The sequence below is a fragment of the Lactuca virosa genome, chromosome 5 (assembly GCF_052849685.1).
Source record: "Lactuca virosa cultivar CGN04683 chromosome 5, Lactuca_virosa_CGN04683_v6, whole genome shotgun sequence".
NCBI lineage: Eukaryota > Viridiplantae > Streptophyta > Magnoliopsida > Asterales > Asteraceae > Lactuca > Lactuca virosa.
This window is the reverse complement of record NC_136430.1, coordinates 148589178-148615099: the sequence shown is the minus strand read 5'-3', so window position 1 is coordinate 148615099 and position 25922 is coordinate 148589178. Positions and strand designations below refer to the sequence as shown.

The 25922-nt window shown below is 32.9% G+C and overlaps 2 protein-coding genes across 2 annotated transcripts; one reads left to right on the top strand and one right to left on the bottom strand.

Annotated features, from left to right (window-relative positions):
• The first annotated feature begins 8068 nt into the window (after positions 1-8068).
• Positions 8069-13862, top strand: LOC145111857 (replication protein A 70 kDa DNA-binding subunit E-like). Its single transcript, XM_079048103.1, has 13 exons — positions 8069-8221; positions 8352-8619; positions 8728-8818; positions 8886-9007; positions 9101-9185; positions 9279-9411; positions 9487-9689; positions 9770-9890; positions 9975-10166; positions 10262-10330; positions 10417-10576; positions 11236-11336; positions 13770-13862. Exons 1-13 carry the CDS (start codon positions 8069-8071, stop codon positions 13860-13862), a joined length of 1791 nt encoding a protein of 596 aa, XP_078904229.1.
• Positions 13863-14535: 673 nt separating this feature from the next.
• On the bottom strand, positions 14536-25371 carry RABH1E (RAB GTPase homolog H1E). Its single transcript, XM_079052364.1, has 6 exons — positions 25031-25371; positions 17883-17953; positions 17210-17298; positions 16284-16395; positions 16063-16153; positions 14536-14789 (listed from the first exon to the last, which is right to left on the bottom strand). Exons 1-6 carry the CDS (start codon positions 25145-25147, stop codon positions 14646-14648), a joined length of 624 nt encoding a protein of 207 aa, XP_078908490.1. The 5' UTR covers positions 25148-25371; the 3' UTR covers positions 14536-14645.
• Positions 25372-25922: the final 551 nt, after the last annotated feature.

The following is a 25922-nucleotide window of genomic DNA, read 5'->3' as shown; positions in this document are numbered from 1 at the left end:
CATAAATATGCCACTAATGGCTAATAGAAGCATATTAACACATAAATAAACAGTTGGAAAAATCTGCATTGCTGGTTGTTCACGACAAAATTAGCGAGAGACATTTTTATGTTAGCTACTTGTTTTTCTATAGTGAAAAAGGTTAGGAAACAAGTAATTTATGATGTAATTCCTTCGTTAATTTGATGATGTCAATCATCATAATTTGGAAGTTAAATTTGTATTTCAGTCATAAATTTTCTTTGCTAATCGTTCTCCATAATATAATTAGCTGGGTCCATTATGTGTCAAATATGCTGCTATTTTGTAACAAACATTAGATATATAATTGAAGTTTTATATTCAAAATCCATAAATCTCAATTATTATATATTCAATGAGCAAAACATTAATAGTCAACTACAAACACTAAAGATTCATATTCAATTTCAAAATACTAAAATTAAATCAAGAAAGTCTAAATTATCAAAGTCTTAGCAATTTCTTGTCTTTGGCCTCAATCAAAGTTCCTCTTTCATTTTTTAAAATTTGGCCTCAAGCTCTTCCTTCATCTCTTCACGAATACAGTCAACGATAACCAATAAATATGGAAACAAACTATAAACCAATGTGGCCCATGCTTCGCATGTTTCAGGATTTTCAACAAATTTAAATGTGATTGCTTCAAATAGGTGCACAACAAATAACGCCATAATTGTACATTTACATGCTCAAAATATAACAATATTAAGGGAAAACAAACAATTTCTTTTTCATTCCAATGGAATGAATCACTCTATTCATTCCCTTGATTCCATCATACACCAAACACTACCGAAGCAAATGCAACATAAGATGTCATTTAACTACAAAGGATAAAAAAAGATTGGAGTAAACCTCCTCTGTTGGCAATTGAAACTCATCAGGTTGTTATTTTGATGTTAAGTTATTTCATCTTGTCTCTCTTGTTGCACTCTCACATTTGCTTCATCTATAGCTCTAGATCTTGTTTGAGGATCATGGTCATCGGCATCGGAATTCGAATCCAATTCCAAATCTGAACTTGACCCCTTAAATGTAAACAAATAAAACTAACCCACAAAAAAGACTACATATGTGTAAGCTTTTCCTATTAAGTCCAAACTTTCTACATATATCCCCTCATATATTTCTTCCTTTCAGTCCTCAACTTTGTGGTGTTGTTCTCGAATACCTTCTAACATCGACACATGGGAGGAAAGTGTACAGGTGGCAACAATAGCAGGTTGGGCGGTTTGGGTAACATGATAAAATAGATTTGGGTTGAGTATGTGAGTTTTAATATATGTCAAACATGTCAAGTTGACCCATTAACACATTTTGTCCAAATTTTTTAGCTTTATATATAGTAATGAATTAAATAATAATATGGTAACAAAAGTATACTATACCAACAGTTATTTGAGATAACCATGTACTTGGTCTCACAAAGGTATAAACCATGTATCTGGTTGCTTTGTATTTGGATGACATTGCTATAACCGAGTACATTTATTTCTATTACATCATTCTACTTTCAAGATTTTTCATGTTAAAACATTGAACTATAAAAAATTTGTCTGGCTATAGAATTGTACGTTTAATTTTTTTCTTGTTAGAATATTATACTTTCAAAAATCTAATCATCTATAACAGTGAAAATTTCTTCATATATAGATGCATTACTATAATAAGCTAGGCTTTTCAAAATAAAATGAATATAAAGAAAAGAAAGCAGGATGTTATATGTAACATCCCCCTCTGGCACGTATCACAATATTGTCCGCTTTGGGCCACTCGGCACGAAGACTTCCCAGGGGGTCACCCATCCCGGTACTACTCTCGCCTGAGCACGCTTAACTGCAGAGTTCTTATGGGATCTGTTGCCCTCACGGCTTTAAAACGCGTTGTGACAAGGAAGGTATCCACACCCCTTTTCAGGAAATGTTTCGTTCTCCTTCCAAACCGATGTGGGATCAGGTGCAACCCACCTTCACCCCAATTATAGGTTTCGACGTCTCCGTCGAACACATCGACCCGTGCCCCAGCTCTGATACCATTTGTAACATCCTCCTCTCGCACGTATCACAATATTGTCCGCTTTGGGCTCTCGGCACGAAAACTTCCCAGGGGGTTACCCATCCATGAGTTGCTCTCGCCCGGGCATGCTTAACTGCAGAGTTCTTATGGGATCTGCTGCCCTCACGGCTTTAAACGCGTTGTGACAAGGAAAGTATCCACACCCCTTTTAAGGAAATGTTTCGTTCTCCTTCCAAGCCGATGTGAGATCAGGTGCAACCCACCTTCACCCCCCATTATAGGGTTCGACGTCCTGTCGAATACATTGACCTGTGCCCTAGCTCGGATACCATTTGTAACATCCCCCTCTGTCTACCATTTCTATAAAAGCCAATTTTTCGTTGAAGATCTTGCATTTATTCCTCACGTTGAAGCAATAAACACATTATAAATCTCCATATCATATATTGTAAGTAATTGTTTTTATTATTACCTCTCATATTGTATTTTTTTAATAAAGTAATTTCACCATTGTATGACTTTGATTTGAAATCTTTCAAAATTTGACTTAAAACATTACCATGCATGAATCTATTAGAACCCCAAATAGTCCACATCATCAAACAACAATGATAACATCTTACAATTATTTTTTCTAACATTTATACGATTCAAACATCATTTTATTCTTTTGTAAAGAGTTTAAGATGATATAAAAGTATAGTAATATAATTTATACAAACATATACACCTACATGGTGTTTGAATGTGATTTTAGATCTGACTTCAAGAAACATAATACAAAAATTAGGTGATTAATAATTTTACAATTATATATCATAAATCTAACACTCAAAACAAACAACAATTGAATATAAGTACCTTACCTTTCAAAATGATATATACACACACAACAGAATATACACACACATACAAACAAACACACACATAATCCAAGATGCATCAAAATAGCCTACTTTGATTTCTCTATTTAATTTAGTTTAACTCATAACCGAAAAATACTATTTTGAATCATTAAATAGTATTGAAATGAAACTATGAACAGTTTGGCTACTCTCATCATAATTTCAAATAGTCATGAAGTTGCATACAAAAAAGAAGAGAAGAAGTTGGTAATAGAACTTATATGAAAGCAAGAATGTTATATTGATGAATAGATGCAGAAACATTACATGCGAATAAAAATAATTCAATTACACTAATAACATACACATCAAGATATAGAATCATGAAATTGATTTTCACATACCAGAATGTGTAAATCAATATCAACAAAAATTAGAGAAACAGAAACAAAACTTCTTACCTCAAGATTCAATATTAGTACCTTACCTCTCAAAAAGAATTGATGGATTGTTACCTCTTATCTATTACCAAGATAAATTCGGATCATAGCAAAGCCTTCTCCAAAATCTCAAAAAGCAATCATAGTTGTATTTTGTATCATACTGCAAAATAGAAGTAAGAATTATGATTCCAAACAAAATTTCTTGTTAATTAGGGTAAAGATCCTAAATATGGACGAATTATAACAAATTTTGGTACTAAAAATAAAATTAGTACCTCCAAATCAGTAAAAGTGCAATGGTGGATGAATGCAGAAGTATAAGCCTTACTTGTGTTCTTATGACTGTTGTCTTCACTGACAAAACACTATCAAAATTATCATAAAATTAAAGAGTAATGAAAATGGTGGATGAAAATCAATTGTTAACAGGTTATTCATTATTACTTGTGGCATATACCAAAGGATAGAACATAGAGAGTAGCCGTTTTTTTTTACTCTGTTTTGTATTTGAAATTGGGGACCCTAGTATTTGGTTTTATAATGTGAGACTAAGGACACATAACAAAAACCTAATCAATCTGGTTCATCCAAAAACAATTAATTTTTTTATTTTTTTATTTTGTGTTCCTAAATTGTGAATTCTATGTTGAATTCAGTAAAGAGAAGAAACAAACTATCTAAAAAGGGAATGAACTTGAAGGCGGACGGAAAGTGAAGTGTAAATTAGAATCGTAATTGAAGATGCATGAATCACATGAAAGTTTATAGACCTAAAAAATCATATAACCATTAACAAGCCAGTTAAAGAGTTAAAACGATATGAAGGTATAAAAAATTTCACCATTTACTTCTTAGCTTGCCTTGTTGACAGGATTGGACCATGAAGACTACCCATTTTATCATCTAACTCGTGAATGTACAACCGTGTGATTTATTTATAACCAAAATCACCCCTAATCATAAATCAAAATTCAATAAACGAAAAAATCATGAAATTAAAGATTGCCCGTAGAAGCAATTAATCTGAAAATTGAAATTAACAAATAAATAAATAAGACATTTAGGTTTTTGGTTATGAACATCATGGAGAAGTGAGGAAGAAAGAAATATATCAACAAATTTATCACAAAAGGCGACACCAGAAATAGAAATATAATTAAAGCAAATCTAGTAGAAATACAAAAAGAAGTCCCGAAACAAAAGCAATCTGTCTCTTGCAGATCCAAGGGGACGAACTAAAGTTAGATAAGACAAACTGAGATAAGCGGATGGTAATTCGAAGATTATGTCTGTGAAACGAAAGAAATCTGTAGTTACCGTTTGGTTGTATATAGTATGATGAATTTATTAATTTGTTTATGACAACATCCTAGTTTCATTTATTCTTATTACAACATTGTACTTTGAAATTGGTACCTAATTATAACACTAAAGTCCAAATTGGTAGGTTTTCCAAAGTTAAATGTTCTAATAAGAGAAAATCAAAAATATAATGACATATAAGACATTTTTAAAAGGTAACTATTACATGAACAGAATAATGATACTTTTACCATCTTCTCCTAATGTTTATATTTAGTGAACTTGTTATAGTTACCTAAAAGGCAACTATTAGCATAAACATAATAATGAAGTTTAAGAGTATAATAATATTGTAATAGTTTCTTACTTCGAGTTTCTGTGATTGTCCTGACAAAATTGTAAGCTTTTGTTCAAATGAGTTGTCAGTCATCTATGAATACAAAAAGCAAACGTTTATTAAGCTTTGAAAAATATTAAATTTTCTTGACCCTATGAATATTTGACTTCATTTATATCACTTTTCATTGTGTTTTCAAATTTGAATCATTGTTCAAATTAAAGTGCTATGTTTTGCTATAATAGAACCTCCAGTTTTTTCTTCTATAAAAGCCAATTTTTTGTTGAAGATTGTAACGCCCCCATTTTTCAAAGGAAAATTTTTCATTTTTGATTAACCAAAACACATTCCCATAAACCGTGAAATCCAGATACAATTGTTTTCAAAACTCATATCAATTACAATTTTATTTCAAAACATCAGAGGGTCCCATAAAAGTATCTGAGAGAGTGCACGCCGCGCCATCAAGCCTTGTCCTTGCCCTTGGGCTCAGATGTACCTGAAACAAATCCACAATCTGTAAGCTAATGCTTAGTGAGTCCCCCAGAGCATACCCCACACACAATCCACATAACACATCATATTAGCTATAAAAGCTACACATGTCACATAAGCCATGCATACAACATATAAGGATGTCGTGGGCTCCCCCCCAGGGTCTTATACCTTCATGCCATGGGCTCCCCCCATGGTCTTTACCTAGGAATGTCATGGGCTCCCCCACATGGTCTTATATCCAACTGACATGGGCTCCCCCTGGAGTCTTTCCTGCAGGAACATACATAATCAACTAGCATATCCTATATCACAGAGATATCTATCATACTACCTACACATACATAAACATATAAGGATGTCGTGGGCTTCCCCCATGGTCTTATACCATCATGTCATGGGCTCCCCCACATGGTCTTTACCTAGGAATGTCACGGGCTCCCCCACATGGTCTTATATCCGACTGCCACTTGTCAACTTCTCATGCAATTGGACATATGGCATTTTCTTAAATATTGTTGTTGTTACATCATGAGGTTACAATATACCTTCTTATTTACTCATTATTTTTTGGGTCATAATATATGATATCCTCCTTAATAAATAACAATCCTATTGCCACTTGTCAACTTCTCATGCAATTAGACATATGGCATTTTCTTAATTTTTCATTTACCTATTATTCCATTTGTCAATTTATTAAGATGCCACCTAATCAGTATATAATGCAGATACACGCCCTTCAAACACACGTATACGTAATGTTAATTGTTTCCTAAATTTTTGTCCATAAACAAAGCAAAGATATGTTTTCATTCTATAACACCAACCGATTAGCCTCCAATCACGGTGGATTTCATTTATGCATTTCAAAATCACATCTCTTCCATTTATTCAAGTATTCTCTGTGTATGTTATATGGACTTATATGGAATTTTATATGATATATATTTAGTATGGCATCAATCATTCAAAATCGTTCATCTTTTACTGATCATAGGTAATAATTTCCTAAAATTTCTTTCAATTTCATCTATATATAATACTTTTCATCTATCGTTTTCTTTCAATTTCATTCATATATGCCCAAGTCTTCTTCTTGACGCTGGAAATCAAGTCTGTTCAACAATCAGAATTAGCATTCCAACAGCCACAAAAGGTCAGTAATGTCATTTTTTGTTATGTATAGATTGTCTTTTTTTTTTCAACACATACTGTAATATGGCCTTTTTTAATATGTCCGCCAAGTGTTCGATGTAATGCCTTCAACATTTTCTTCATTGGAAATATTGAAGATGCCCTCACATATCTGAATCCTGGTGTGAGACCCATATGGGAAGGGGCATTTTGGTCCTTTTTTTTAGAATGTACTTATTAACTATCATATGGCACTTCCAGCTAAAGGGAATCAAGAAATAATAATTCACTGTGCATCAGTTTAGCAACTATTATGATCAAACAAGTAGCTTCAGTCCGGTTCTTATTTGCATGTAGGTCTATTAATATTTTATATAATGACCTGAGAAGATTCTGAATTAGTACAATCATGCCCCTGTGCTTAATGTGTAAATCAGAAATACTGACAAATCGTATCTTGTTTAGCATATGGTAAGGGGCATTTTGGTCCTTTTTTTAGAATATTCTTATTAACTATCATATGGCACTTCCGGCTAAAAGGGAATAAAAGAAAAATAATTCACTGTCCTTTTTCCCTATTTCTCCACTTGAGAAATATTACAATAAATTGTTTGTCCATATGTATCTTTCCATTTTTTTTATAGAATATTTTACCTATTTCTCCAATTAACAATATATATTATCTTGCAGCTTAAAGAACCATAACTTAATAACGTAATAAATGTTTTAAAATCTATGGATTCATCACTTCTGTTAATTTAGATTGCTAATGATATATTTTAGGAATCACAGATGTTTTGAAATTCTTAGGAACTTCTGAACAATCACGATTAACACTTCCATAGCTTTTTCTAGATCCTTCCCCAATGATTAAAAGAACAGCTGGTAAAAGAAGTATGAACATGGCAACAATTTTTTGAATAGATTGCTTCTGTCTGCAATCAATTATTATAATTTCTCTGTTATTTACAAACATTGAAAGCATGTATCATAGGATGATCTAGCATATAATACCTTAATATCATATATGTGAAGAATTCTGTGAAAATTAATTTTGTCTACTTTAACATTGAAAAAACGATATAATCAAGGTTTCTGTAGGAAATCTGTAACAGACTGTTTTGTAGTGCATAGATAGCTGTAGGATACGAAAGCCAATCCCATGATGGACCACCAATCTGAATTATGTCTTTGATCAAGCATATCTTCTTTCTTTCCAGCCGGTACAATTCTGTATATGAAATATCTAAATATAAGTTCCAATTCTCCAAAATGCCATATGTCAAATTTAAGAAAATGCCTTATGTTTCTTTTTTTTCTGAACATAAAATAATTTTCTTTTTATGTAACTGTAATTCTGAACAGGGGAAATATGTGAAGGGGCATTTTGGTCCTTTTTTTTAATATACTTATTATTTTATTTTTTCATGCAACTGTTCAAAATCTTAGTTTTTATATTTCTTTTACAGCTCATGGACCCAACCGAAATCACAATGATTAATGATCTAGGTCTCTCAAATGACAACTACACAATTAAGGTCCGAATAATCAGGCTTTGGAAACAAACAATTTGGGCGAAACCACATGAGACACGACAAATCGGAATGATTTTGATGGATGAAGAGGTATTTAAAAAGAATTGCTTTTAAACTGTTTAATGATTTCATAATATCATATAATTAGTTATACACTATCCATGTTAATATTATAGTTGTTTATTATTTATTTATTTATTAAGGAGGATTGTTTTTGAAGGGCAATAAAATTGAATGCACTGTGGACAAATCATATGTGATATTGGGGCAAACACTTGAAGAATATGCGGATGTTTACATTCATAAGCCAACACTTGGTTTATATGTTGATGGTGTTATGAAGTTCGTTGACACTCAAAACAAATTGTTTTTCCAATATAACACTAGAGTAACCAAGTGCATTGGTTTTAATGGGCCCAAGAATTATTTTTCTTTTGCAAACTTCCAAGATCTTATTGATAAGGTTATCCCTTCAACTATTTCTTTTGGTAAGTTCATAACGTTGATTTCACGTTTTACATATTGTATTATTTGTATATAAATTGTCCATCCTAACACTATTTATATACTAACATCTCCCATCGTGTATATTATAGATGTCATTGGTAATGTTTTTCAATGCTATCCACTGGAACCTGCAACCCAAAAATTGGATAAAAGGATTACATTGAAATTGGAAGATTTAGAGTATGTTTCTTTCATGACTTGTGTATTATTAGTTTTAAAATTGTTGTTTTAATTCATATACATTTAGGGGACGACAAGTTTTTGCTACTTTGTGGGGAGATTACGCTGAACAAATTGATTCCTATGTATCCAAACACCGGGGAAATTTTGTAATGATTATTCAATGTGCTAAGTTGAAGAATCACCGAGGTCGTTTTATTAATAAAATGTTTTATATTTACCATTTTCAATATTTATATAAGAAATAATTTAATCCAACATTTTGTTTCATTTTCTTTTCAGGTCGTGCATATGTGAATAACACATATTTAGCAACAAAACTATTCATTGATGAGCAAGTTGAAGAAATTATTGATTTCAAAAAAAAGTTTGATTATATTACAATCAAGTCCTTTATATATTACTATTAAACTAAATATATTTTTTATTGATAATATACTTGCACTTTATTTGTAAATAGTTTGAATGAAAAAGAAAGTGGATCGGCTTCTTCATGTTCTCGTGCTACGGATTTCATCATGTATACTGCACATGATGACTTTCTTAAAAATAATCCGTTCTACCAAATTTCCATGATCCATGAATTAGATGAGGTATATTTACATTATTAAATCTTTAATTATTAATACTTGATTTTCCTAACTCATCATCATTTCTTATTACTATAGGGGAGTTATGTCATCATTCTTGGCACAATTAAGATGTTTGAAGATAGTCAGCAATGGTACTACCCAGCTTGCAAGAACTGTAAGAGAAAGGTTCAAAAAATGCCCCTTGAACAATCCAATGTTTTGGACCATGTGGCTGAGAATGAATCATGGGTATGTACACATGAGAAGTGCAAAGGACAAGTCATAGTTGCTGAACCAAGGTATCATAAGAAATTTAATATTCTTTCATTATTATATTTAACTAATTTGTATTAATTTATTTCTTTGTTAAATACTTTAGTTTTATGCTCAAAATTCGAGTACAAGGCTTGGTAGGAGTAGTGACACTTACTCTGTTTGACCGGGATGTTAGAAGTATTCTAAACATTTCTGCATCAGATTTGATAGAAAAGTATGAAAAGGTATATTTTATAAAATCCATAATTTATTGTAATCATTTCTACAATTTCATTCTAACTTTTGTTTAATTTACATTTTTTTTGTAGATGGGTAATATTGTTGGTTTTCCTGTTGAGATTAATGAACTTATTGGTAGAAAAATGGCTTTCAAAATTATAGTCAAGCGCTATACGTGTGGAAGGAAATACATTCGTAATTACAACATATCAAAGATAAGTGATAACGTTGACATAATTTCTGCTCTCGAGAAGCTTGAAAAAGCAAACGACATTGAACAGGTTTAACTACAACTAAATCTTAATCCATTTACATATTACATTTTATATAGTTGATATTTGCCAATCTAAAATACAATTTACAATCTGTTAAATAGGACATTGAAACTGAGTCTGTTAATGTCGTGGTATCAGATTTCAACTCTCAAGATACAATTGGTTTTAAGGTATAATTTCCTGCTTTTTTCTTTCTTTCGTTGTTTTACATTACTCCTATGTCAATCTTTAACATATAATAATTCTTGCATTTAAGGGTTCTGCTTCCTTCGTTGCTGATAATACTCCTATCTCTACTTTTCCAAATACCATTTCAATGAGTCCATCAACCAACCACGACACCACTAGCCTCCTTTCACCACCGACCAATGCGAAACGTAAACTTGTAGATGTTTACGCTCTTGAAGATACTGTTTGTGAGTCATCAACAAAACCTTCAAAAAAAATCCATTGGTGTCAAGGAAAGTGTTGTGTCCACGCAACTATTGATTCCTAAAGTCGAGAAGTGAGATCTTATTAACGTTTCAAACAATTTTCCGTTTCTCATTTTTTATTTAACATTCCAGTCCAACAATATTTTTTGAGGTTTTATGGTTGGTTAAGAATACTTTCGTTGTTGGTTTCAGAAATTCTGTTTTCTTTCGTTTTATGTTAAGTACGTATTATGATTTCCTTATTAAATGTTGTCATTTATTTAGTTTTAAATTGTTACTGTGTGTATGATAAATATGGTGCATGTGTGTATGATAAATATGGTGCATGTCTATGTATGTATGGTTGTTTTGTTATTAATAATCAAACTTATAAATTTAATAACGATAGCATGACATGCAAATGAATATTACTTAATATCCTCTGCTTCAAATTATCAAAATTTAGATCAATCTAACAAAGACTCCCAACTATTGACATTTCAATGTCATCAGGGGATGATGAGTGTTTCTTAACCTAAAATTTACATGGAAAACCAGATTTTACAAAAAAAAATTCTAAACAGCTTTTTTATAACCATAACATACAAGTAGCTTAATTATAAACTTAAAGCATAAAATGGTTTGTAAAAATGTGTTTTCAGTTTCTGAACTTAAAGATGCATTTGTTTGTAAATGTGGGTTTCTATTACGTTTTGGTGCTTCTATTCCCGGTTATGATTTTAAAGAAGTTGTATTCAAAGAAGTATTTGGAAATTTATGATTTCTAAAACTTATTTAGCATATTTCGTTAATGATTTTTTTTTTTGTATTTTCGGTTCAATTACATACTTATTCAATAAAGTCTTCACTTATATTTGTTGTATTATTTTAATAATCCGTTGATGTTCAAAATTTTATCTTATTTATTTTAAGAAACTCGTGTAATACACGGGTCTTACACCTAGTACATAATATATAATAAAACTTGTATTGTAACTGAACCATTTTATCTTTATAAATAGAGACTTGAACCATTTTTTCCCTTTAGTTGTAAACACAATGAATCATCATGACCGTTATACAACAACACTCTCAGGATGGGACGTACGATCATGGCATCCATGCCACTTGGCCATAAATATGGCTCGTGTCATGTATACCTCATGGCATTATAAATATTTATATGTATAATAATATTAATTCTTTGTTTCTCTATCAACAGTTCTTGCTGTTCATTGGTCCAAAAAAATTTATTTTTTATTTTTTAATTTTGCACATTTTATTTTTGGTGGTCAACAGTGTGTGTGGGTTTTTTTTTCCTTTATCACTCCATTAATTGCTTTGCCAAATTGCTTCCACAAAGCTTGCACCGCATCGTCTCTGCCAGATTGCTGGCAATCACCTCCAACAGCATCCAATAGGATGTCTCCACTTCTCTAATAGAGAACTCTACGTCATTCCTCTCCACCGAATATCTCACCTCCACAATGTTTTAAAAACCGGTTTGAACCGGTTGGACCGCCAACCGGGGGAGGGAGCGGTTCAACTATCACCGGTTTTACGTTGATTTCTAAACCGGATTGAAACGGCCGGTTTTTAGAAAAACTCGGTTGAACCGGTCAAAATAAAACCGGTTAAACCGAATAAAAATACATGGAAAAGAATTATTTGCATAATAAACTTTGGTGAGTTTTTTCAAACTATTTAGTTTTCTCTAAATAAAAACATATGGTAAATGTTATAAAGTTTTTTGATCTGTTTGTATTCATCTAAAACTATGTTTTGTTTCGGTATTATATATATACGTCGTCAACCACCACTAGCATCATTCTTCTTCACCATCTTCATCTCTCCGCTCACTCTTCTTCCCATTGCAGTTGACCATAGGAATCAACGCCAACGGTTCCATACTTGAGAACATAAATGAACGACACCCACTCTAATTCCACCATCTGACACCCACTCTAATTCCACCATCTCTGCTTTCCTCTTGCAAGTATGCAAGAGCACCACCCACACATCGAATCATCCCCTTCGGGTGATCCTCGTACTACATATTGAGATAAACCATAAACCCACCACCGCCTCTGATTTAGGTATTGTTATTAGGCTTTTATTTTGATTTTGATTATGATTTTCGTTTGAAACGATTCTCATCTCTATATTTTTATTTAGGTTATTATTTTTTATTATTTTTAGCTAAAAAATTTTGAAAGGAGTGGTTTTGATAGGTATGGGATCGTTTTAATGATGTGGAGTTGGGGTCGATGATTGACATAAATCACATTGATTTGTCGGCGTTAGTTTTTCCAAATCAATATCTTCTGTCATGTTCTTATATCTTTTTGTTTTCCAGTACGAATTATACTTTTTTTTTAGAAAGAAAAAGATGTCAGGCAAGTGTTGATGAGTTGGAGGTTGTCAAGAGTTGTAGAGGTGGTGGTAGGCATTGTGGGAAGTTAGAAGTGATGAGAAGACTATATTGTTTAATGACATGAATGCAAGAAGAAGAGGGTTATGGGTACGTGTGAGGGTAATGGTAAGGGTGGGGTGCTGGGTCCTTGTGGTTTTTATATTTATTACAAATCAAAAAATATTAAAAGAAAAAAGAAAAAAGAATTAGAAAGGGTGCAATAGTTTTTTATTTAGACCAAGGACCAACCCTGTAATTTTTTGGAACACAATTTATTAACTTTTCAAAGTTTGGATTAAACCTACGATTTTGACCAAACTATAAGGACTAAAACTGTAATTTACTCTTTATGTTATTATAATTCATGAAGAATTGTATTGAAGTAGGACGCAAAGTACAGATATATCCTATGGAGTACAACGAGTGGTTGTACTGGTAATTACTAGTTAGCATTGATAGTACCATACAAGTTTGTAGTACACAATTGACCATTACTATATATATAATCCTTGCTATCTCCAAGTATATTGCGACAACCAAAGAAAATAAACAAATGGTAGAGGCATCCAACAGGTGCGACATGGGAACACATGTTAAATGTGCAACAAATCACATTCCGCCATGTGTTCTCAGGTCGCCCCTGCAGGGTTTTTCTCTGCTCGGACTCGGACCGGCTTATTTATTCACTTATGTTCAAATCTATGTGGATCGAGTGAGTGTTTATGAATGTTGTTTTGCTTATATTGATTTTTTTTGTTTTGTTTTTTTTTTTCTTTGTTTCAGGAAGATGCATACGGGTCTTATCTGGAAACGTTTGATGCTGTTATAAGAATGTATTGGACCGAATTATATTGGACCGAAACTGATATCAATTAAATAGATATTTCTAGTTGATTTTCTATTGTTGGAAACTTTATGTCCATTCAGATATTTCTAGTAGAATTTCTATTGCTCAAAACTTTAGGTCCATTCATTCCAAATAGACCGAATGTGAAAATTTTAGGAAACCCTATACACTTATTTATAAGGGAGTGTTGACTACAGTAGTTGTAATATCGTGTCATTTTTCTTACGTGGATTTAATAAAAAGAAGTGTTAAATACAAGAAAAACCGTGTTTTATTTAATTGGTTGATTATACAATTTTTCATATTCCAATATTATGCTTTATAAAATCTACCATTGTCGTTTCAATATACAATAACTTTTACTGCTATAGCCAAGAAGCTTTTTAAGAGTGTAGTGTCAGTAAAAAAAAGTTTGAAAGTAGTATATTACAATCTGGTATGTTTTTCAAAATACGATGGCATAATATAATAAAAAAAAATGCAACTAAAAATAAATAAAAGTAGATTGTTATTTATTGAATTTAGCCCTAAAAGCAATTACCCATCGTAACTGACATTGTGTTTGACTCACTCGAAGTCGAACTAGTGAGACAAAATTTGCAATTTTTGTCCCGACCAAAAAGATGGGACAAGGACTGGTTCGTATGTGCAAAAGACATAAATGCCCCTTTCATCCTAAACATCGTAAGAATGAGAATGAGATGAGCCTTGACTGCTAAAGCATTAGAATTAAAAAGCATTTTTGGCATGGAAAAATATTTCATGTGTTTGAGCAAATACAGGGGGGCTATAAACGTAATTTCAGTGGGGATCTAACACGCACAGCCTCCACCTTGCTGATCCGAATGGGACGCATTATTGGAAGATTTCAAATTGACATCGACCATATCCTCCTGTTTTGTGGATGAAAGATTATCCATTCCTGGTAAGGCTGCAGCAATCTTCCGAAATAAAGGCTGCCAATTTTGAATTTTCATGTATTATGATCATGATCAGGGAGGGAGAAATAGCAATCTACTTTCATTCATTTGTTTATTATCATTTCTTCCTATTATAGCAAAAAATCTACCCAATTATAGGATTGAAGGTAAAATGCTATAATTCGGTAGGTTTTTCAAAGTACAATGCTGTGATAGGAAGAAATGAAAGTAGAATGTTGTAACTTGTAATACAAATAAATAAAAATACATTGCTATCTCTTGGCTTTAGCACTATGAGTATCTTATATTACCAATACATAAATATAAGTGCAACAAATAGTTACCTGTCATTTTTATTTACATTTATGACTAAAAGGTACTTTCATTTTTTATATATTTACAGAATGAAGATTAAGTCCAAAATAACTGAATGGGACAAATGTCCACCAAATGGTCCTTTTATTTTCTATATATTTACAAAACTGACATGAATTCCAAAAAAATTGAATGGGACAAATGCCCAAAAGAAACAAAGAAAAACTATACATCTTTTATTTAAGATAATAAAAGAAAGACAATTTATGTTTCCAAAAAGATTCCAACCCAAAAGCAAACATCAAAAGATAAGGATGAGGGGTGGCATTTACGTCTTTTGTACATAAGAGTGATCGAGAGCAAATCCTAATCCCACATTTTTGTGTGGGAAAAAATTACAATTACGTCTATTGTTCTGTTTGTTACACAAAACTGGGACCTGAAAGATATGTAGGTCTTTATTATTTAATTACCATGTTTAATATTGCATCTTTTATAAATTACAATTTTTATTTAATTCAAATTAATATGGTAAAAGACAAATATTTATCTTTAACCATACTTTGAATGAAACTTTTTGTAAGATATAAGACCAAATAGATGGATTTTTATAAGTTATTATTATTTTGTTATTAAAAATAAATAAAAAGGAATAACAAGTAATTGAAAAGTTTCACATTAATGTGTTGGAGTTAATGAATAAAAAATTCAAATTCGAGCTATGATAATTATTGTGAGAATGTAAGAGCAATTCTGGAGCTTCAGATTGAAAAAATCAATGATTCTGATTGATTCTTGAGTATTTAAAACCTTCTTAAATTAAAGATGATAACTAATTATGATTCTCATCAGAATCATTGATTATTTCAATCCGTAATTGTTCCTACATTTACACAATACTTGTGATTCTGAATATAACCTAACCCCAAATACATAGATAGATAGATAGATAGATAGATAGATATAATAAAAACAAGTTTTAAAGTGTATGCACCTTGATGTTAAATCCGGCTTTGGCACTGGTTTCTATAAACATTACTCCAAGCTCACGAGCTTTGGCATCTCCTTCCTCAATTGAAACCTGCCTGTGTCATCACAACATAAAAATAAAACTAGCTTCCATTAATCACACCAACTTCATTCAATATCAAATAATTCCCTTTTTTTATTTTTTTTATATATTTGCTTGAGTTAATGTTAATTATAAAATGTGACCTTTTGTCAACAAGATCGGTTTTGTTGCCAACAAGGACTATAATGACCTCGGTGCCTCGTTCAGTGCGTACTTCTTCTATCCATTTTGCAGTGTTCAAGAACGACTGCCGATCTGAAAGAGTAACAAACAACAAATTTCTATTTCTTACAACAAAGTATAACACAATCTGTGAACCCCCTGGGTTTCATTAAAACAAATGACTATTTTACCCTCATGTTTAAATTTCACAAATAACAAATGACCATTTCATTTATTTAATAAACATTATACTAATATAGTAATATTTTTCAATTTTAAAAATAACATGACTTAAACAGAACATGAGTTTAAATAATCAAATTAAACTCAAACAATTAATATTTACATATAAAATGGGAAAACAAAAATAATGACTACTTGAAATTTGTATGATATATTTACTAACATAATACTAGTGAATAACTCAATATAGAAGCATAAAAATATACTCCGTTGCTCATAATTTTCATCGAGGAAAATAAGGGCAATTTTGGGAAAACTAAATATGAAATCATGACTTAATGTTAAGGACATTCATTTCCTAACTTAACCCATTAAGACATTTTGTTAGCATTAAGTATATATAGCTGAACTCAACCACTAATTTTTTTATGCATCGAGTCCATCAACTCAAAAAGAAGCACTACCTTAATCTGGTAAGCTATATATCAATGTCTCCAATTGACTTAATGCAGACATATAAAGTTAGGGAAAGCTTTCCTGATTTTTTACAAATTTTCCTTCATTTGTTTTATTCCATACATTGTCGAGTCCAAGGTACAAGGTAAATAGCTTAAATTTTGAAAGTTGAGGGGGTAAAGTGAAACCATTTTCACAAAGGATATATCAACAAAAGGATTAAAAAAAAAAAAAAAAAAAAAGATGTGATAAGTTGTGTGCAACATACTGGCAACATCATAGACGATTACTGCAACTGATGAATCTCTTATATAGCTTGGAATCAGACTCCTAAATCTCTCTTGCCCAGCAGTATCCCTGAGATGTTAGCCATTAAACGTTATGAAAATAATATCTTGAGTAAATTACACTTTTGGTCCCTCTGTTATATCAATTTTTTTGGAATCCTTATTTGTTACTAATTCACTGGTTCATCACACTTCTAGCCCCTGAGTTAGATGTCGACGTCGTTTAGAAATGGGCGTTAAAATGGGGGCAAATTGGTCATTTTACATGGGCTTAAGGGCATATGTCTCGTCGACTAAAAGTGTTATGAACAAAAATAGTAAAAAAGATGCCCTTTTGGACCATATCCAAAAAAAATTGATATAGCAGTGACAAAAAGTGCAATTTACACTTATATTTTGAATTGGGTTTAATTATCAAAGTATAATGTCCTAATAAGATAAAAATTTGAAGTACACTGCTATAATTAGGTAGACAATGACTTAGTAAGAAAAATATTTGAAAGGACAATGTTATAAGAGAAATAAATGACAGCAGGGTGACATAATATATATAAATAAATTGCCATTTCTTGCATTTAGCCTGTTAATATATTACTTCATCAAAGAGCCAATTGGGAAAGAGAAAAAGAAACCATAACTAACATGGAAACATACCAAAGCTGTAACCGAACTGTTCTATCTTCAAGGTACATTGTTTTTGACAAGAAATCAATGCCAATTGTAGCCTGCAATTTATGCAAAAGAAAACTAACTTTTAAACATTAATCTATAATAAACAGCTAATGAAATTGAAGTCATGCCTAAAATAGAAATGAGAATAAAAGACAGTCAAAATAATAATCAAATGCTTCAAAACATTATACCTTTTCATTGATAATCATGTTTTATCCATGCAAGATGAAACAAAAAGAAAGGATATACGAACACAAACAAAGGATCGAAAGGGTATAGGAGAGACTTCACAGACATGATCATGTTTAATTTATATATTGATTCGAATTAGATCTCTTTGATTCCACTTCGAATAATATTTTGGTGAGCCTAAGGTAGCAAATGGAGATGAAAAAATAGCCAAGAAACAACTTTATGCAATTTATGAGGAAAAAGAAAGATGCACATATATTGGACTTGTTCTAGAAGCGTAGATACAACTCTGTGGAAAAGTTGTCTCCAAAATTAGCAAGTGGCAAATAGTTCAGGGGTTATTTCAGTAACTTATCATTTACTATTCATAGTTTGACTATGAATAGTAATATATATGTTAATTGAAATGAAATTGGATGTCTATCTTTCACTATTCATAGCTTGACTATGAATAGTAGTATATATATGTGAATTTGATTTGGACGGTGAATTTTTGGTAGGCGCCTACAATTGGAATTCGGACGGCACATTTTTTCTACAATTCATATTATATTGCTTTTGGCTATAAATAGCCTAAGCCATGAACCAGAGAAAAAAAACCACGAACCAAATCAAATATATATATATATATATATATATATATATATATATATATATATATACACCACCGTATATTTTAGTTCTCCCACTCTATTTGTAATCTCTTTCATAATCCCTGTAAACACTGCAAATTATAGTAAATTGTTTCTCAGTTTCCTCCGCCCGTGGTTTTTTCCCGATTTGGGTTTCCACGTAAATTCCTGTGTCTCTATTCTATTTATTTTATTCGTATTTCGTTGTGATTATTACGCTTTGATAATTTTTGATCCCATTCCGCATTGAGCTAATATTATTTAAGTCAATTTGGATTCGTCGTATTTTACAACAATTGGTATCAGAGCATCCAGGTTGTGATATTAGCTCGTTGGGATCATTTTATCAAGTAATTAATCATGTCTTCGGTAAAATACGATATTCCACTACTGGATCGTAACACCCGATTTCCGTTATGGCAAGTAAAGATGAGAGACATTCTCATTCAGATGGATTTACACAAGGCGCTCTTGGGCTTCAATAAGATGTCCGATACATGGACCGAAGAAGAAAAGGAGATGAAAGATCTGAAGGCTTTATCCCAGATTCGTTTGCACTTGTCAAACGATGTTTTGCAAGATGTTCTAAAAGAAACGTCAGCGGCTTCTTTATGGCTAAAGTTGGAGCAACTGTTGATGACCAAGAGCTTACCAAACAAGTTGCATTTGAAGCAACGGTTGTTCAATCTCAAGATGATTGAAGGAGGCTCTTTAGCTGAACATATATCCACATTTAAAGAGTTAGTAAATAACTTAGAGAATATGGATGTTCAGTATGAAGATGAAGACTTGGCTCTATTCTTACTATCATCGTTGCCAGAATCCTATAGCCATTTTCGTGATACTATTATCTATAGCCGTGACACTCTAGATTTAGATGAAGTCTATACAGCTTTGGATTCCAAAGAGAAGATGAAGCATATTACTGGTGGTGGTTCAAGTGATGCTAAAGCCGAAGGTTTGAATGCCAGAGGAAGAACAACAGAGAGAAGTAGAACTTCTCAATCTTCCAACAGAACCAGATCCAAGTCAAAAGGCAAACGAAAGTTTTGCAACTATTGTCACAAGAAGGGACATGTGCTTGAAGAATGCTTCAAGTTGAAGAACAAAGAAAAAGAGAAGACGGCAGCAAATGGTAAACAAGCTAGCACTTCGGGTGAAGCCGATCTAGCTGAGGTCGAAGGTATTGGAGAACTTTTGACAGTTTATTCAGATAAACTGGATTCCACTGGTGATTGGATACTCGACTCTGGTTGTACTTTTCATATGTGTCACAACAAAAGTTGGTTTTATACATTTGAAAAGGTTAACCAAGGCTATGTGTTGATGGGTAACAATACTACATGTCCAGTTCTTGGACATGGTTCAGTCAGGATCCGTATGTTTGACGGACTTATTCGAACCATGGGGGATGTTAGATATGTTCCTGACCTCAGAAGAAACTTGTTATCTCTCAGTTCCTTTGACAAAAAGGGATACGAGTTTGCTGGTAAAGGTGGAGTTCTCAGGGTATTCAAAGACGGTTCCGACAAACTGAGAGCCAAACGAAAAACCTCAGATCTTTACTTTCTTGACGGGCAAACAATTTCGAGTGATGCTGCTGTTGTTTCAAAGTCTCTTTCTGATCCAGATCAGTCCCGTCTTTGGCACCTTCGACTCGGCCATATGAGTTTTCAAGGCATGTCAGAATTGAGTCGAAGAGGTTTACTTGGTCAACAAAAGATTGTTGATTTGGATTTCTGTGAAGACTGTGTATATGGCAAGGCAAAACGAGTGAGGTTTGCAAGTGGTATCCATACAACGAAAGGACCACTTGATTATGTTCACTCGGATTTGTGGGGATCGGCTCGAGTTGCTTCAAAAGGTGGAGCTATTTATATGCTCACTATTATTGATGATTTCTCCAGGAAGGCGTGGTCTTTCTTCTTAAAACATAAAGGAGACGTTTTCTCTACCTTCAGAAATTGGAAAGTTCAGGTTGAAAAGCAATCAGGTCTGGTGGTAAAGTATCTTCGTACGGATAATGGACTTGAGTTTTGCTCAGAAGAGTTTAATGTCTATTGTCAAAAGGAAGGCATTACTCGACATCGCACAGTAGTCCATTCACCTCAACAAAATGGTGTAGCTGAAAGGATGAATCGCACCATTATGGAGAAGGTCCGGTGTATGCTTTCTAATTCCAAATTGTCAAAGTCTTTTTGGGCGGAGGCTGCTTCGACTGCTTGCTATGTTATCAACCGATCACCGTCACGAGCAATCGAGAAGAAAACTCCGTTTGAATTATGGTCCGGTAAACCTGCAAATTATTCAGATTTAAAACCATTCGGATGTCCAGCATATGCACGAGTTGACAATGGGAAGCTAGAACCAAGAGCAATCAAATGCGTTTTTCTTGGGTACAATCAAGGTGTAAAGGGTTACAAGTTATGGAGCTTTGATTTGAAGAAAATTATCATCTCAAGAGATGTTACTTTTGATGAGTCTGCTATATTTCAACCAGTTGCTGACTCTTCTAAAAGAACAGATGCATCAGATGTATCATCCGAAGCAAATAAAGAGAATGCTCAAATGGAGGTGGAGCTTCCTACTTCACCTACCACTAATCAGAGTACAAATCAGCATCAAGATTCTTCTTCGTCGGATGAGCATGTTGTTGGTGAAGATTCAACACCTTCACAACCACAAGCTACTACTCCAAGCATTGCAAGAGATAGACCGAGAAGACAGATTATTCCTCCGAAGAGGTATGTTGAATCTGATTTGGTTGTCTATGCTTTTATTGTTGCTGATAATATTGAGTCTGCAACGGAGCCTGCAAATTATGACGAGGCTATCAAATCTGAAGACTCAAATGATTGGATGCTCGCTATGCAAAATGAGATGGAATCCTTGCAGCGAAACAGTACTTGGAATTTAGTTCCTATTCCGAAAGGGAAGAGACCAGTTAAATGCAAGTGGGTCTACAAGCTCAAGGAACCTGTCAACCCAAATGATAAACCAAGATACAAAGCTCGGTTAGTAGCTAAAGGCTACAGTCAGATTCCTGGTATTGATTATACTGACATTTATTCCCCAGTTGTCAAACATACTTCCATTCGTGTGTTGTTGGGGTTGGTTGCTTCTAACGATTTTGAGTTAGAACAACTTGATGTCACTACAGCTTTCCTAAATGGTGAGCTTGAGGAAGAGATTTTTATGCAACAACCTGAAGGTTTTGTAGTTCCTGGAAAGGAGAACTACGTATGCAAGTTGAACAAATCTCTTTATGGCCTCAAGCAGTCTCCTAGACAATGGTACAAGAGGTTCGATTCTTTCATGACCAGTCACAAATTCAGCAGGTGCACCTATGATAGCTGCGTTTATTTTAAGAAAGGTGACAATGGTTCAAAGATCTACTTACTCTTGTACGTGGATGACATGTTGATTGCAGCGAAAGATATGAAGGAGATTCAGAAGTTAAAAGACCAGTTGAAAGCTGAATTTGAAATGAAGGACTTAGGAGCTGCCAAAAAGATTTTAGGTATGGAAATTATTCGTGACAGGAAGTCTAGGATCTTGCATCTTTCTCAGAAAAGTTATATTCCTAAGACGCTTCAGTATGCACGAAGCAAAGTATGTCAACACACCTTTTGCAGCTCATTTCAAGCTATCATCCGCTTTGAGTCCTACTAATGAGACTGATATGGCTTACATGACACGTGTTCCATACTCTAGTGCTGTTGGATCTTTGATGTATGCTATGATCTGCACGCGCCCTGATTTGGCTTATGCTGTTAGCATGGTTAGTAGATACATGGCGAACCCGGGGAAAGAACACTGGAAAGCAGTACAGTGGATTTTTCGTTATTTACGTGGTACGTCTTCTATGTGTTTACGTTTTGGTAAATCTAACACTGGGGTGTTCGGATATGTTGATTCAGATTATGGCAAAGATTTGGATAAACGAAGATCAATTACAGGGTATGTGTTTACTCTAAATGGTTGTGCTGTTTGTTGGAAAGCCCAGTTACAGTCTACAGTTGCCCTGTCTTCTACCGAGGCAGAGTACATGGCGATTACAGAAGCAGTTAAGGAAGATATCTGGTTGAAGGGGTTATTTGGAGAACTCGATGATAGAATAAAGGTGACCACAGTTTTCTGTGACAACCAGAGTGCTATCTTCTTGAGTAAAGATCAAATGTTTCATGACCGAACAAAGCATATTGATATTCGTTATCATTTTGTGCGGGATATCATTGAAAAAGGTGATTGTGTTGTGGATAAGATTCATACAGATTATAATCCCGCTGATATGTTCACTAAAAGTCTTCCTATAGCCAAGTTCAAATTATGTTTGGACATGGTGGGTGTTTCTGATCGCAGTTGAGCCTGAAGGCTCGTAGGTGGAGGAAGTATTATTTATTTTTCGGAAACAATTTTTTCTCTATATAAAATTTGCAGGTTCTTATGGAAGTTTTAGAGTTTGATGAGTTATAGGTTTTGACTAATCGTAAAGCATGACTTGCTTAATTTTGATGTCAAGGTGGAGATTGTGGAAAAGTTGCCTCCAAAATTAGCAAGTGGCAAATAGTTCAGGGGTTATTTCAGTAACTTATCATTTACTATTCATAGTTTGACTATGAATAGTAATATATATGTTAATTGAAATGAAATTGGACGTCTATCTTTCACTATTCATAGCTTGACTATGAATAGTAGTATATATATGTGAATTTGATTTGGACGGTGAATTTTTGGTAGGCGCCTACAATTGGAATTCGGACGGCACATTTTTTCTACAATTCATATTATATTGCTTTTGGCTATAAATAGCCTAAGCCATGAACCAGAGAAAAAAAAACACGAACCAAATCAAATATATATATATATATATATATATATATATATATATATAGTAAAGCATTACATATATATATATATATATATATATATATATATATATATATTGATACACCACCGTATATTTTAGCTCTCCCACTCTATTTGTAATCTCTTTCATAATCCCTGTAAACACTGCAAATTATAGTGAATTGTTTATCGGCTTCCTCCGCCCGTGGTTTTTTCCCGATTTGGGTTTCCACGTAAATTCCTGTGTCTCTATTCTATTTATTTTATTCGTATTTCGTTGTGATTATTACGCTTTGATAATTTTTGATCCCATTCCGCATTGAGCTAATATTATTAAGTCAATTTGGATCCGTCGTATTTTACAACAAACTCCTAGTTACATAATACATACTACTAAAGCTTTCTGAACCACAAATTTCTTGAGCAATCTCTAATTCATTTAAGCTCTTCTCATCCTCAATTGATCATTTCAGCTTCAACTTGAGATTCACAAATTTGGAGTGTACATTGTGCTTCATATACTTGTACATTGATCATTGGATCAGTGTTCTTTGAATGATTGCCATCAAATTGTTGTAGTGGTTGTCTTTATCATAAAGAGTACTCTTTTAATGGATTCAAAATCTTGGGATTTCTCAAGGATTGGATGTAGGATAAAGAGGTCCTAACCACAATAGGTCTTTGTGTCTTATTTCTATCCTTTTACCCTTTACATACAACATGACTTGTTCAGTTGTGTAAAGAGTCTGAAATTATGCCAACAACTATTCAACCAACCCCCCCTCTTTTATACTCTTCAAGTTACGATAGATAGCCAAAAAGAGGCTAGTTTTTCTTGAAGAATTATAAGTTATTGCTGATGCACATGGTACATGCTGAAGATGCAATGAAGAACTGTTAAGCAATTAGACTACAGTTATATTGGTATGTGTGGTGTTTAAGTCTGCAATAGTGTTTCATAAAAGTTTCAGGGACTAGCATTCTAACTTTCTTAAGTCAATTAGTTATCTACAACACCCTACTGTAACAATAAATCAATTCTTCTCCATCTACCTTTTATCCTTCAATTAATGAAGCTCTCCAAGCCTCCCAAGACCTTGAATTTCTGATAATAGCTTACAGAGGGTAAAAATGCTTTATGAATTCCTCTTCACAGTTAAAAAACCCACATATAGTCATATAGACAACTTTCGAGAACGAGAAGAACAGGTTATACCCTACTGATATGTGCGTCTCCTATCCAATGTCAAAGCTCGCGTCTCAGCCTTATTTTATGATCAAAATACTACAAACAATAAGATTCATAAACATGATTCCGGCATTATTATATCAATCAGAGCTTACATAATAGCATACAAATACCCTGGTCAAATATCAATCTCCAACGAAACCCATATTTATATAAGGATTACCACAAAAAAAATGATCAAATCAGAAATAGAAGCCGGCGAGTTTAACCTGATATGTGGTATCGAATTTGTCATACATGAATCTGGTGATGATGCTAGTTTTGCCGACGGATTGATCTCCCAAAAATACCAATTTGTATTTGGCAAGAGCTGACACCCCCGCCATTTTTAGCTGTATTCAAATTTCTCCCGATGATCAGATCTGAATCTGTGTTTGTAATTTTGGTAAAATGCAGAGAGAAGACTGAAAATTCGGGAAAGAAGACGAAGAAAAGAGCGGATGTAATATTGAATTGGGTTATATATGCGAGTACGAGATGAAACCACCAACGATGCATGACACCGCAAGGTCCAAGCTTTTGAAAAGAATGATAACTTAACAGGTTCGCACTTTTCAGTTTGGTTTAGGTTAATGTTATCAATGGAAATTTAATCTTTTAGAAATTTAAATTGAGAAAATGATAAAAATATAGGTTTTTTTTACTTATTTTTTTATTAAAAAAATAGCCGAATTTTATTATATCATCCCTAATAACCACCAAAGTTGCAAATGTGCGAAATGGAAAGATTAACATTCGAGTTCTATGAGTATTTTTAAACATTATTAGAACTAAGTAACATGCGAGCCTTGAGGAGGCAAGGTGGGCAGCTGCATATGGTTCAATTTTTTTGGGCCCAATTTTTGTATTATTATTATTCTTATTATTATTATAATATATATATATATATATATATATATATATATATATATATATATATATATATATATGCTTAGGTTATTCTATTCTAACTAATTATTGTGCGGATATCGTATGCTATGAGAATGATAAAGAAAATATGTTGTTTGATAATATAAATACGTTCAATCTTACATAACTATTGTCATTAACACACATTCTCACTAATTAAATCGTCTATAAGGTTATTATACACTTATTATT

Coding starts and splice junctions, on each gene's coding strand:
- LOC145111857 (XM_079048103.1), top strand. CDS start 8,069: ATGGACCCAACCGAAATCACAATGATTAATGATCTAGGTCTCTCAAAT. Junction 8,819..8,885: donor TTGAAATTGGAAGATTTAGA/GTATGTTTCTTT, acceptor ATATACATTTAG/GGGACGACAAGTTTTTGCTA. Junction 9,891..9,974: donor TGATAGAAAAGTATGAAAAG/GTATATTTTATA, acceptor TTTTTTTTGTAG/ATGGGTAATATTGTTGGTTT.
- RABH1E (XM_079052364.1), bottom strand. CDS start 25,147: ATGGCGGGGGTGTCAGCTCTTGCCAAATACAAATTGGTATTTTTGGGA. Junction 17,299..17,882: donor ACAGTTCGGTTACAGCTTTG/GTATGTTTCCAT, acceptor CTAACATCTCAG/GGATACTGCTGGGCAAGAGA. Junction 16,154..16,283: donor ACCGATCTTGTTGACAAAAG/GTCACATTTTAT, acceptor GTGATGACACAG/GCAGGTTTCAATTGAGGAAG.